The following is a 15,146-nucleotide window of genomic DNA, read 5'->3' on the forward strand; positions in this document are numbered from 1 at the left end:
TTTCTAAAAACTATTTTTAAACTTATAAACCCTTTCCTTTCTTTATTAATGTTTTTTGTTTTACACTACACACATACAGCCATTGGAAAGTCTAAATTTCATTAAACCTCTCATTTAATCTTCTATCCCTGTTCACCTTTACTGCTTTCTAGAAATTATCAGTATCAGAAAATTCTAGAAATGAATGAATAAACCAGAAACAGAATTCCATCTTACTTTACACATCAATAAAACATCCCATAGTTTGGAAAACCCATACAATGAGTTGACTTACTATTAAATGGTAAAGTTTAAATTACAATATGTACTTCTTATAAAACCAAGGACATCAAAATATTAACCATCATTTTAGGCTGTCCTTTATCTTTTTTTTTAATAGACATATTTTTATTTGTTAGTTAGTATGTAACTTACATCCTTCGACCCACTGTAGAAATCAATGCCTAACAAGGTTCTATTCTTAAATTGTCAGATTTATTTAAAGAACTAACTATGATAAGGGTCTTATTTGGCCCAATATTTCACTGAACTTTGTACTTTTAATTTCGGAATTCTATTTTAAGATGACATGATATGCCTAAAAAAAATTTGCAATAATGTACTATCAGTGCATGAGGTTGTAGATACCCACTTTTTAGCCTTTTCATAAAAATGTAGATTTTGATCATTTTAAATAAGCTCTGGTTTACTGTCTGCGTTGTATCAGATTAACAAGTCTTTTAAATTTCCAACTCTAAAATCTTTTATAAATAGCTCAAGTCAATTGACCAATTACAATGAAACTCACAGTACAAATGTACTGGATATCATCTACAAAGTTAATGCTGCAATTCACAACAGAAACACACAAGTTCCTTATTCAATGTCAATAACTTTTGTTTTTTACCGTATGGCATTTATTCTTTTAAAAGAGAAAGTACATGTATATGATTTGTGTGATATTTTCATGACAGAGGAATCAAACAATACAAATTGAGAATAAACTTTCTCAACAGAGTTAAACAGTAAAAGTTCTCAAAAGGACTAGAAAGGCCTACTTTTTTTCGGTATGGCATTTAATTCATTTAAAGACAAAGTATATGATTTGTAAAAGTTTCATGACAAAGGATAATACAAATCAAGAACAAACTATTCTCAACAGAGTTAAACAGAAAGTTCTCAAAAGGACTAGAAAGGCCTACTTTTTTTTACTGTATGGCATTTATTTCTTTTAAAGACAAAGTATATGATTTGTGAAATGTTCATGACAGAGGACTATACAAATCGAGAATAAACTGTTCTTAACATGGTAACAGCTGTCGAATACAAGATCAATGTTATTCCACACTGTACATATGTCTGATATCCTCATCTGTCTGCATAAGTGTATTAATGATAATAATGAACTCAGTTTTATAAAAAAAAAAGTCGTGACAAGTACTGTCGTCTATATTTCCTTACTGTCTACAGAAAAAAAACATAGTCATGACAAGGAGTTGTATAAACATATCTTTGAACAAAAGATTCAACACACAGAAAAAAATGGTGAAAATTTATTTCCACTAAAACACTAGGCAGACAGAAAAAAACACAACTGTAAACAAAAAATTCAAGAGGCTGTCAAAATGACAGCGAACCAGGTTTTTACAACATTTATTAGTGTCTTTGTTAATGAATGCAATGAAGTGCAAAAGTGAAAATCCTCATTATTGTACTTAACCACAAATTTTGTCATCAGAAACTACATCTCTAACTTTCAATAGCATTGGTACAAAAATTCTTGACTTATTATACAGAAAAATCTTCTATTCCAATCAATCAAGGACCATAACTCCTAAATGACAACAGTGGAAATAGTCTGACATATTGAACCCTGATTTTATAATCAGAAACAACATATCAAAGTCTGAAAACATTGGTTGATCCATTTACAATCTATTGCACCAAAACATCATAAGCTGCCTGTATATCAACCAGTCTGCTTTACAACCCCTCTTGTCAGAAACCTGGTCAACAAAGATTATATACATGTATAGAAAAGTCATTCGGCTCTATTGAAATACTTATACATCAAGTTCTGAGAGTATATTAGTTCCAATAAATGTCACATGAACAGGACACAAGATAAGGAGGAAGGAATGAAAATTATAGACATATGATGAACCAAAGTGTATATAGCAATCTTTTTCCCTCCAGCAACGAAGAATGGATACCAATGAAAATAAATAAATCCACAGTATTCCACATTTGATATCTTGGTCTAAGATCTGAGTAGGGATCTGACTCTGATTCTGACTGAGCATAATCCTTTTGTGAGAATTGGTTCCAGATGTCAATTATCCACCCCTTGCATTTTTTTCATATAATTCCTCCTCAGGACTGGATATCTGCAGATTTTTGTTCAGCATATCATTGTACTACACAAAACTTGTTGCTGTATAGTCCTAATTTGAGCAATTATTAAAAGCAGTATAAAGAAACTTAGATGCATATGAACCAAATGAAAACCTCTTGTCCTATGTAAACCCCATTTTATTAGAAGCTGTCCAATAGCATAAGATGTGTAGTTTCTAAATGAAAAGTCTCAAGTCCTTTGTGAAAAAATAATGACAATCAAGAAACAGGTCAATAAAAAGCATACACAAACATTATATAAAAGACATATTCATTCATGAGTACTACAAATATAATACAGCTGGACTGAGCTGGTATAAAAAAACAAAACAAGAAGCTGTCAAAATGACAAACAATCAAGAGCAATAATTCATGAATGAAATAATCTTGACTACCTGATTTAGTTAGAAGAAACAACATACTACAAATTTAAAAAGATTGGAGTTATCGAACAGATTTGACATAAAGTAAACAAGGGACCATAACTCCTGATAGAAGAAGTGAAAACCATTTTCATGGAAATAGACATCCTTAGTCTACTGTCATCTTATGTTCTCAAGTTACTACATAGAAACAGATGATGCTGCTAGACTGCTGTTGTTCCCTAAATACTATAATAAGTTGTTCCCCAAATACAATAATAACCAGACTTTTTTAAAAATATGTGGACAAATTTCATGAAATTAAAAGGGCTGTAAGTTTGTCAGTAATATATTAACTTATGCAGAAATGTGAATTTAATGTTTAAACTTAATATCATTTGACTACATGTACATTTTAGCTCAATATCTGCAGGCTCTTACAAAAATCTAGCAAGTTTTGACATGTACAACTTTTGTGAATTTTCAAAGTAAAAAGCACCATTATTATGTCATAAAAGTTGAAAGAGTGTGCAATGAACTCTAAGAAAAAACACATAAAATTCACCTCTATATTGTGTATTATCTGCAGACCTTATACAACTGAAGTTATATCATTTACCAAAAGAAGAGTGGACATGGGTCAAAACATACTGAGTGTCCACTTTGAGGCTACACGATACAAATTTGTTTCACTAGATTTAGATAGCCAGTGTGTTCAATATATGTTTTCAAGTAAAATTTGAAGAATACACAAGTTTTTACAAAAGCCAATTTTTCTGCACATTTTTGTCCAAAATATAAATGTTTTAGTTTTCTGTTATCAAATATAAGACAAAACAGGACATGATTTTTTTAGCAGTGACACAAATTATATCAGTTCTTACAGTAAAACCAGTTAAAAGAATTTATAATGATAGAAAATACAACCTGACAACATTTCTATTTTTTGTAACATAAATGTTATGGCATAAATTATTTTCATGATCTAAATATATCTTGGAATTCTTAGCCATTCCCTTTGTTATAATTCATATACAGTCATGTGATTTCAGATAATTCATCCTACAGTGAAACCATTTTCAGCTAACTAGGTTATTCCCTTAGAAGATAGGTAAACATTAGATCTCCAAGATCAGTATTTTTGTTTATAAGAATTACACCACTATATAGATTTAAATTTTGAAGCTTTGACATTTAAACACATACACACAATACCAGCTACTGATAATGCAGGTTTTACTATACCTACAAATAAAATCAAATACTTGGGAGGCTCACAAAGGGAGATTTCTATTCAGATGATTGTTTGAGTTCTTGGCAAATAGCGATAATTATACAATCAATAAAACAAACAGTGGAGACTGCTTGCAGAAAGACTTTTTAAACATCTATATTGAAATGTATCACTTTGTTACTTAACAGAATATAAAGTTATCAACTTCCTTTTTACTGTAGCTATGATCAGGCCATCCCATTAAATACACTAGTGTGTTTCCTTGATATTACGGTCACTTATACATAGTGCCAAATGTTGTGCATTTGAAATTGATACAGGTAAAAAAATAACAGTACTTGTATTTTAACACCATGTAAGCAGCCAATTACCTTCCTACCTCCAGTAAGTTTTCATAGAGTTGAGAGCAGCAATCAAGTTGTTACATAGATACATTAAAAAAGAATGAAAACCAAACTCAAGCTAGATTCTGCATTTTCAAATTCCATAAAAAAAAGTCTTATTTACTTACTTGTTATATTTATTACTAATTATATAATATTAAGTTTTTCAGAAATAAAATATGGAAAATTAATTTTTCAACAGCTGTTCTATTAAAGAATTCTTCTCATGAAATATCTGAATATCTAAATAGATGCAGGTATATTTTGTGTTTCATTTTTTTTTTTATTATATAACCATAAAAACTCGACTAACATTCCAGTAATGACCGATTTCTGTAACTTATATACCATTACAACTAATAAATTATGAAAGAGTTTTTTATCCAATTTATGAAAATTTTATAAACTACCCTGCTTTTTTTCCTTATCTGATATTTGAGGATTTATATAAAAACTATGAAATAAGCAAAAGGCTTAAAATCCAAAGTAGATTTTTTTTTTATTGAGATTACTTCCCCTTCAACAAAAGTTGAATTAAAAACATTTGATATCAGCATCTTCACCCGTCCTGAACAAAACATTCTTTCAAAAAAACAAACATCTTAATATTTTTACCATTTAAATTTATACAATATCAATGATAGGTGAAATAACCTAAATGTTGACCTCATTAAATATCCAATAATCCTGAGGTCATTTCCAATACAACAGGTTTCCGCATGAATTTTAAATCACCTAAAAACCACAATGGTCCATTACCTTAACATCCCATGTAGAGCCCCAATAAAATACCCTACATCCTTACATCAATGATCTTGGCTATTGATTTTGTTGACCCAACCCATGAGTGAAAGTGACAAACAAAACTGTGTAAACATGTTTATGTTCACTCTTTGTTTTGTTCAATAAATCAATATTCTTAATAACAGGGGCCAAATGCAAAAAAGTGTGGATGTTTTCTAGTGCTAACTAGTGCATACCTGGACATATGTACTATAAGCAATGCCTGCTGGTGGTTACATTCATAAGTTTTCTGATGATGTGTCAACAATTGAATGTTTGGGCCTAGGACAAAATCCAACCAAGCATAGAAAGTGGGTCAGAAAATCTCTATTACAAAAACAAACAAAGTTCATGAAAAGTTGCGGTCCAAATGATTGACCACCACAATTTTGGTGTTTTGCAATAGAAATAATAGTGTCAGAAGACCAGTCGATTTTCTTTAAGGAAGACCAGGAAAAAAAGAATGGTTACAAAATTGACCAACATTCTGAATAATTAACATAACACAGCAAACAAATTTAAAAAGATATTATAATTGTCTTTATAATATAATAAATCAAAGGTTGGAATACACACAGCTTCAGGAAGAATCAATGGCAATTTTATTTGCATGTGTTTTTAATATTGTCTTACACCAGCTCATCAGCATATGAAAACTAGAGGCTCCAAAGAGCCTGTGTCGCTCACCTTGGTCTATGTGAATATTAAACAAAGGAAGCAGATGGATTCATGACAAAATTGTGTTTTGGTGATGGTGATGTGTTTGTAAATCTTACTTTACTAGTCTTGCTGCTTACATTTATCTCTATCTATAATGAACTTGGCCCAGTAGTTTCAGTGGAAAATGTTAATAAAAATTTACAAATTTTATGAAAATTGTTAAAAATTGACTATAAAGGACAATACCTCCTTAGGGGGTCAATTGACCATTTCGGTCATGTTAACTTATTTGTAAATCTTACTTTGCTGAACATAATTGCTGTTTACAGTTTATCTCTATCTATAATAAAATTTAAGATAATAACCAAAAACAGCAAAATTTCCTTAAAATTACCGATTCAGGGGCAGCAACCCAACAATGGGTTGTCAGATTCATCTGAAAATTGTAGAGCAGATAGATCTTGATCTGATTAATAATTTAACCCTGTGTTGGATTTGCTCTAAATGCTTTGGTTTTTGAGTTATAAGCCAAAAACTGCATTTTACCCCTATGTTCTATTTTTAGCTGTGGCGGCCATCTTGATTTGATGGTCGGGTCACCGGACACATTTTTAAAACTAGATACCTCAAAGATGATTATTGCCAAGTCTGGATTAATTTGGCCCAGTAGTTTCAGAGGAGAAGATTTTTGTAAAAGATAACTAAGATTTACGAAAAATGGTTAAAAATTGACTATAAAGGGCAATAACTCCTAAACGGGTCAACTGACCATTTCGGTCATGTTGACTTATTTGTAAATCCTACTTTGCTTAACATTATTGCTGTTTACAGTTTATCTCTATCTATAATAATATTCAAGATAATAACCAAAAACTGCAAAATTTCCACAAAATTACCAATTCAGGGGCAGCAACCCAACAACAGGTTGACCGATTCATCTGAAAATTTCAGGGCAGATAGATCTTGACCTGATTAACATTTTTACCCCTTGTCAGATTTGCTCTAAATGCTTTGGTTTTTGAGTTATAAGCCAAAAACTGCATTTTACCCCTATGTTCTATTTTTAGCCATGGCGGCCATCTTGGTTAGTTGGCCAGGTCACCGGACACATTTTTTAAACTAGATACCCCAATAATGATAGTGGCCAAGTTTGGTTTAATTTGGCCCAGTAGTTTCAGAGGAGAAGATTTTTGTAAAAATTAACAACGACGACGGACGACGACGGACGACGGACGCAAAGTGATGGGAAAAGCTCACTTGGCCCTTCGGGCCAGGTGAGCTAAAAAGAAGCTTGGATTGATAAGAAATAGCATATAAAAAATAAGAGAAAGACAATGAGAGGGGATATATATATTTAAAACTCAGAAGTCCCAGAGAGACCAACAACATCTTGGTTTGAATTGACAAACAACATTCTTCAGATCACTACAAAATATATTAATGATTCAGAAACAGGTACCCAACAAAAAACCTAAGTGATCTCAGGTAATCTGGAAGGGCTAACTTATAGTGTCATTTGATCATGTTTTTCAATATGATGTAAATATGCCATCTTGGATTGACCTTTCAAATTACCATATCCCACAATGCCATCTTGGATTGACCTTTCAAATTACCATCTCCAACAATGCCATCTTGTTTTGACCTTCGAAATAACAATCTCCCAAGTGCTTCCTTAGAGTAATTATAAGTGTCAAAATATCTTAAATTTGGATCTTTTAAAATATCAGCATCTCCCATAAGGTCCAAAATTAGATTCCATCTCTGCAGGAATCTGAGTAGAAAAATGCAAATACTAACAATAACTGAGATTAAATTATCATAAACAAAAATTAAGTCCCCTGGACCAGGTTACCTTTAAAAAGGTCTAATGTGTTAATCATTTTTCAAAAAATTTGATAAAGTTTAACACTTATGCAGCTTATTTCCTTGCAACAATTCTCAAATGAAATCTTTTGAACAACTATTCTCTTTTTCTCAACTGCTTAATCAAAATAGGTACCAACTAGTGCAACAATTGCTTGCACTCTTCCCCAACCAGTTGACCTACTTTTACAAACTCCATATCAGTGTAAACAAACACTGGGTGAAGATGACATACTTTACAAATGTTATAATCACTGTCAGCAAGTTCTGTGAGGACAATCTATTTTGAACTGCTAGAAAAAAAACATAGTGTGAAGATTTAAGCGATGAAATGATTATAATACCATAAAGATGTTTGCAGCTGTAAGATTAAGAAAAAAAAACATCCAAAACTTTTCCAATGCTAGTGTTAAAGTTGCCTTAAAAGTATACAGAATTTATTCATATTCTTGACTGCCTATAATATTAATTAGTGATATTTTGTGTGACCTTGTACTTGGTATTTGCCTACTGAATATATGGATACATATATGCAAATAAAGATACCATTCATACAGAGCCACCACTAAAATAAGGGGAGACTACCAGTATTACATTAATTATATGATACATGAAGTTTCATGGTCTGATGGATATGGGCAAAACTTTGGGGGATTAAATGCAGATGGAGATGACACTACTAGTTAAAATATGGCAGCAAACACACAACCAGGAAAGACTTATTTGGTTTAGTGTCAATAATCATTATCTCTACTAAAACCCAAAGATGCAAACGAGAAAGTCAAGCAGTTGCATGTAAAAGTTTAATAAAATTAAAAAAAAACTCAACTGAGTTATAAATCAAAATTGATTGATTGATTGTTTGGTGTTTCAACAAAACTTTAAGGACTATTCTGGTGATACAGTCGTTTGACTACTTAGACCACTTGGTCCATGAGGACCCTATATGTGTGTTAAAAAGATATATATTGTCCATAGAATCACTGCCAAATCATTTAGTGAAAAGGAAAAAGTAGGTCACAGTGTCCTAGATTATGTATAAATTCTAACTTTCTCTATGAAGCTTATTTTTGGTAATTAAAAATCTGATAAAAAAGCAGCACGGTAAACTTCTGTCAAACCGAAAATGGCCTCTGATATCTGGTGACTGGAAACAAACACAAAGGTAGGATTGGATACTGCAAATCATAAAGATGACAAACCAACTGTTTGGGAATCAAATTCAGCATCTATCTAAATCATGATGTCATACTGCCACACAGATACGTGCAATTGAACCAGGTTAGAGAAGGTATGGCCGCATCAAATTGCTACAAAAGGTGTGTGAAGTATTCCTGGACTTAGGTAAACCATGATTTAGAAAAAGAAAATGAGAAATATAGATTCTTACATTGCAACAAGTGTATTACGATATTTTTGCACTCGAGACAGTTAAAATTTACAAAAGCGTGAGACTTGCCAAGCTCTTTAATTTATAAAATTTAACTGTCTATAGTGGAGAAATATTGTAATACTCGAGTTATAGTGTCAGAATCTGTTTCTCTAATGCTTTTTATCGTTCTTTTTCAAAGATTTTTAGAAACTTGTGCTCTTTAAATGCGACTTCATCATACATTGTCGCCTTTTTTTATGATGTCACAATAGGAAAATTTAGAAGAAAACAAAACATTTAGACGTCATAATCAAATTTCGACTAATCATTTGCCGAAAACAGATTTTTCACTAATGATGGAGAAATATTTTTCTCACACCAGTGAGGAAATGTGAAAAAAGTACAAAAATTAGAGAAATTAGAATATATCTGATCAGATATGCAAATGTCACCTAGATTGAGTAATGGACAACTCTCAGACAGAATGTACATAAGTTTCAAACTGTTCAACAAACAAAACACATTTTAAACATATGTTACTAGCTGAAATTTGACTAGATCTGAAAACAGGACAGGGTCAAAACTTTTGAAAGTAAGCAAGTACTTCCTGTTAGAACCTCATTAAATACACTTCTGAAACTGGTGTCCCATTTACAGCCATCACCATGTTTTCCTGATAGTTGACAAGGACATAGTATAGTCTAGTCTTATTTAAATTAATTAAAGCACTGTACACAAATGATGAATCTTTACAGAAAAAACACAAAAACACCCCTGATGATCTTGAGATCTCCCAAATGCTGAAGCAGTGTCCACTAGTTCTACTACAATGAGAAAACAGTAGGAACTATAATTAAGGCAAAATACTTGTAAATATGGTTATTTTAAATGTCAAATGGACAAAAAATATCACGGATTTTCAACATCAATATTTGAAAACCTTTCCTCTTCTTACAAAACCATCCCTGATCAATAGATGCAACTGAGGTCCACAACTGGGGAGTTAAGTATGATTACATCTGCCACAAATAAAAATCATCACTATCTGACTATCAGGTTTTAGTTTATTCCATTTTACCCCCAGTTCTTTTACATAAACATCTTTATTGTTTATTTATTTTTCAGTCAAACCATTTTCACTTATTTAAATTAAAGAAAATTAATGCCTTAGAATTATGCAATCAATAATCCTTGGAATGATAAATTTTATAAACCCTTCACGTCTCCCCTAAACACATTATGTACTGGTATACAGAATGAGGCTAACTAAAGGAAATTTCTATTCTTTTTGGTTTAAAATATATCAAAACTGGCTAATTGAAATTAAATAGATAAATTAAAAACATTTTTGAGTGTTAGTTTAATCTGTAAGATTTTTTTAAATTACTGGGCACCCCAAGTTATTTTCTTGTTTTTAAGATTGTAAACAAAGGTAATGTTTACCATGTGTTTAGTTGTTCCGTATTTTAACTCATAAAATTGGCATGGTGTGGCCTATATCTCTTGTACATTAATTTATACACAGGTATTGTACAGAAACCTTTCCAATGGCCTACTTTCAAGAAGCATTAATCATGTTTAATATTTAAATACATTTTCATCATCTTTTTTTCAACTCTTACATGCATTAACAATTATATTCCTAATTTTACAAAACAAAAGTTTTATTACGAAGAATTCCTGTAAGAACCCCCAGGGATTCCTCAATTCTATTGATTTATCAAGTGAGTAAAGTTTCTATTCATAGTCCAACTTCAACCTGCTGAAAATCTGTAAACATTCTATTATTCATGCATGTCTACACCAAGGCTGGGACAGGGAGAAGATCCCCAAATTTGGAGCATTAAAATCAATTAGCCTGGTTGGTGTTTACTAATATTATTTACTATATACCATTGTAGTATTGGTAAATATTCGGTAAATAACAGATATTTGAATTTTACAATGGTGTCACATTTAACCAGTGAAGCATAGCATAGCAAATCTTTTTATCACCTTGTTCGACCCTTACCTTTAAAAAGATTTTTATCATGTATCTAGCCTTCTGTGACAAACAGCTCTGATCATGGAAAATTATTTAGAAATTCCAATAGTTAAATGATTTTTAATAATCTATATGGTCCATTTTACTTTTAAAATTAGGGAGACTGCAAAATCAATTTTGAAATCAAGTATTTAATATTGAAGTCAACTTCTGGTCAGTTGTGACTGGTCAATGTGGCAAATTTGAAGTGGTCTATAAATGTTGTATATTGGGAAAAAAAATCTTAAGCAAATAGGAAAATAAATATTTTGAGAATTAATCTATGATCACTAATTTGGAAAATACACTGAAAGCTTTTTAAATTCTGGTACATTTATGCTATATTTCACTGTGGTGTATTGAGAACTTCAGATTTCACATCTCTCTTCTTTCAACACAGGAAGGGACAATTAACCTAACTGTGATAACAACAATTCTTATATTTTAAAGACCCATTAAGACTCCTTAAAATACAGAATGTGGCTAGCAGTTTTGTACCAACATCCAAGAGTTATTCTGGTTTAAACAGAAGTGATTGACCATAATAAAGCTTCACGTTGACTTTCACTTTATGAAGATGCTTTTAAATTTCTTTTGTTTAATTGAGCTGGTTCATCAAAGATATCAAACATTTCGAGTTTCCGTTAAGCTGAGCAGTAGTACACTGCATACAAGTAGTAAGTGCGAAACAAAATATGTTCTATTGAAATAAAACTAATCTATTGTACTTACGTGTGCCATGCCATTGACACCATACCCTGAATTTACAAAACCCTGAAAAATACAGACAAACGTTTTAGTTACATTAATTGATTGATTGTCGGTTATTTAACATCCGATTTAGTTATATAAGTAACAAAAACAATTTGTGAATTCCAATATATCATTCTTAAAGAGCCATCACATTTAAATATAAATAGCGAATGTGTCCATGGGACACAGATGATGGCCATGCTTGCTTCTCATATAAAGTTATAAAGGGACATAACTGAGTAAAAAGAACGGTAAAAGTAACACCATCCAAAACTTGATCTGAGATATGTGGTAATAAGCATTGTGTTAAAGTTTCATAACTTTTGGTTGTGCATATGTTAAAGGCACAGAAACCAGATGTACATACGAACAGACAGATTTACAGAGGAACAAGGGTAACACTTAAAAGACACCTCCGCTGCAGCAAGGGCATAAAAAGATTTCACAACAAATATACACTTCTATGACTGATTTGTGTGCACTGTTCTCTTTCAGTGTGAAATCCGTTCTGTCTTATTTAGCAAGTCTATTATATGAACAAAATATTGTGTGTGCTTATTAAGTAAAATGACCCTTTACTTTGGAACAAATAGTTTGTCATCTTTACAGCCATATGCATATAGATTCAGTTATCATAGGGTGCCTACACTTAATATTTCCTTCATAATATGCATGCTTCTATGTATGGGGCATCCGTCCCTAAGCACAATTTAGGGATTTATCAGAGCTACAGCTGATGTTTGTTAATCTGACATATATATTTCATTAAAGCAAGATAGAAACTTTGGCAAAGAGGCACTCACAATGTTGAAGCAGAAAAGGTACAGAGAACAAAGCTCCAACTCCTTCTATGCATTTTATTAGATATACAAAATAATCAAAGATATTGTATTCAAGGAAATCAAAATTTTACAGCTGTAATACTTTGTATATTTGGACAAGTTGGTGACCTTGACCTGTCAGACATTACGACCTTATTTGTGACTTAATCCATTGGTGGGCAACACTAATACAAAATATCATTTAAAGGTATTTTATAGTTCTGAGGCAGACTGGAATTTGTTTATTTGAAATGATGTTATTGACCTTGCAAACATTCCTTCCTCATTACATCATCTTGCTTATAGCCCTTGTTGCTTGTAAAAATTATTTCATATTATATCCCAGATATCATTTAACATTTTCAAGGCAGTCTAAATAACAGTGGTCAAAAGTTATACACAAACAAATTTTGGATAGGTTTGTGACCTGGTATACCCTTCAATAGTAGGTATTTCATATTTGACTTAAATGGTGCAAAAAATATTGTTGAAATATTCCTCAATTCAGTATATCATTCCAAATTTAAGAAAAAGCAAATTCTATATTTTTTTCATATAGATGTATTTGGTGTGAATTTCTTCTGATTGAGTGGGAAAAACATACCCCCCCCCCCTTTTTGTCAGTCCAAAACAAAGCCAAATATTCCAATACAAAATATGCATTACTTACTTAGAATATAATTTGTTTAATGAAAGAACAGGCAAATTATCTAACATTCTCCTTTCTATTTAACTTTATTTTGTCAACATGTAGATTCACCACACATGCTTTCTTCTGTTGTAATTATAGAACTCGCAGAAATCGACTAATAAAACATTTAAGTTTAAAATCTAACAATGAAGTCAGCGAGCAATCAGTTAAAAACAAATATTTAAAAGTAGAACAGTTCCCCGATACACATCCTGTATTATATAATACCAAATCTTCTTTGTGTACATACATGTACTAATTCGTGTGCCAACAACAGTGTGATAAGTTTGGGGAAGAAAACAGTTACAGTTAGGACCCTTACACCTTGTTAAGAGAGATGTCACATTCAAATCAATAAACACTACACACAATACCAGTGTGTATAGATTTAAAGCTCAGATATTGATTTTTAGCTTTAGAATATGTGTTACCATCTTTTTTAAACATCAAGGAATAATAACTATCAACAAAGCATGAAATATCATTAAATAATTATTGTTACTTTGTGTAGGTAAAGTTGAGGCTGTACCTCGTGTACCTACATAACAAAGGGGTACAATCCATATATTAACAAATTAGTCTTTAAGTGACTTAATATGTACTTAAATAGTGAAAAGTCCTTTCTAGAATTTTCTCGGACAGGTGTCCTGGTAATCTTTCTGTGTCATTCTTTGTTCTCAAACAATGTAATATATATATATTAGAAATTGCTTGTTGCATTTTTTCAAGTCTATTGGGTGTCCTTTAAGTTTAAATATTAGAAAGCATCAACCCTTAAACAAAACTATTCCCCATTTAAAAAAATATAAGAGTATGCGGGCATTCATCTTGATGTAGTAGTTCAAATAGAATGCCTTTTCATTCACTTTATTTATTTTTTAAGTCTTTCTTGACTTATAGACAACTAGCTGCGGGCTGCACTTTATTTATTTTAAGTCTCTCTTGACTTAAAGACAAATTGTAGAGCTCTTATAAATAAATACGGAACCCTAATTTAGTCACATGTTGAAACCTTTCTTCTGACAACATACTGACAGAAATGTAAAGGCATTGGATCCTTAAATCTTTTTCTGGACCTACCATTGTTGAAATATGATTTGATTCAGTATTGAGAAACAGATCACCAGTTTTAAGCTTGAGTATCAGTCGCCCAATTGCCAAGTAATTTTGAAGGTCTTAATGTTTATTGGGATGGCCACTTTCAAACCATTGAAAATCATTTTTAGGAATGTGCATAGCAAAAAGTCCCTTTAAACAAATTATTTCAAAATTTGTTCATAATATTTTTCCAATAAACCTTTATGTTCAGTAACCATGGTAACAATATGTGACGGTGACTGTGGTCAATTATCATTATTTCAAGCAGAATTAAAATGTTTCATTTTCCAAATAGTTCTGTATCACTTGCTAAATTTGTAATAGATTAAGCGCTGCAGTGATTTATTTACCAGTTGATATTACCTTAGAAGATCTACATGTAGCTTTCAGTTACTTTGACTACTTTGTGTTTTGGTATTTACCTTACAGATCTGGTAAATAAAGCTCTCAAAAATCTATTGATTTTTACAGTTTGTTCTTATATTTTACTGTTGCACCACTGTCCTAGGAAGGGGATGGGGTCTAGACCTGTAATTTAGTTGGTGGCTCATTGCTGTCTTACCAATTTGCAAATTTTTTTTTATAGAAATAGTTATTCTCTTTTGATTAGTTTCACATTTTGTCATGTTAAGGCTTTAAAAACTTCAATATACTGTATGGGTGCTGCTCATTGTTGAAGGCTGAACGGTAACCTTTGTAAACATCCTCATCCTTTAATCTCTGGTGG

At 31.5% G+C, this 15,146-nt stretch overlaps 1 protein-coding gene across 16 annotated transcripts in view; it reads right to left on the bottom strand.

Moving 5' to 3' along the window:
- Positions 1 to 15,146, bottom strand: part of LOC134700398 (single-stranded DNA-binding protein 3-like) — a 78,736-nt gene that overhangs the window by 50,576 nt on the left and 13,014 nt on the right. For all 16 annotated transcript variants that reach the window (XM_063561786.1, XM_063561791.1, XM_063561788.1 and 13 more), the window contains exon 6: positions 11,789 to 11,830. In XM_063561786.1, the coding sequence (XP_063417856.1) occupies positions 11,789 to 11,830 (42 nt within the window). The remainder of the gene's footprint in view (positions 1 to 11,788; positions 11,831 to 15,146) is intronic.

Source organism: Mytilus trossulus, unplaced genomic scaffold (assembly GCF_036588685.1).
Source record: "Mytilus trossulus isolate FHL-02 unplaced genomic scaffold, PNRI_Mtr1.1.1.hap1 h1tg000138l__unscaffolded, whole genome shotgun sequence".
NCBI classification, from domain to species: domain Eukaryota; kingdom Metazoa; phylum Mollusca; class Bivalvia; order Mytilida; family Mytilidae; genus Mytilus; species Mytilus trossulus.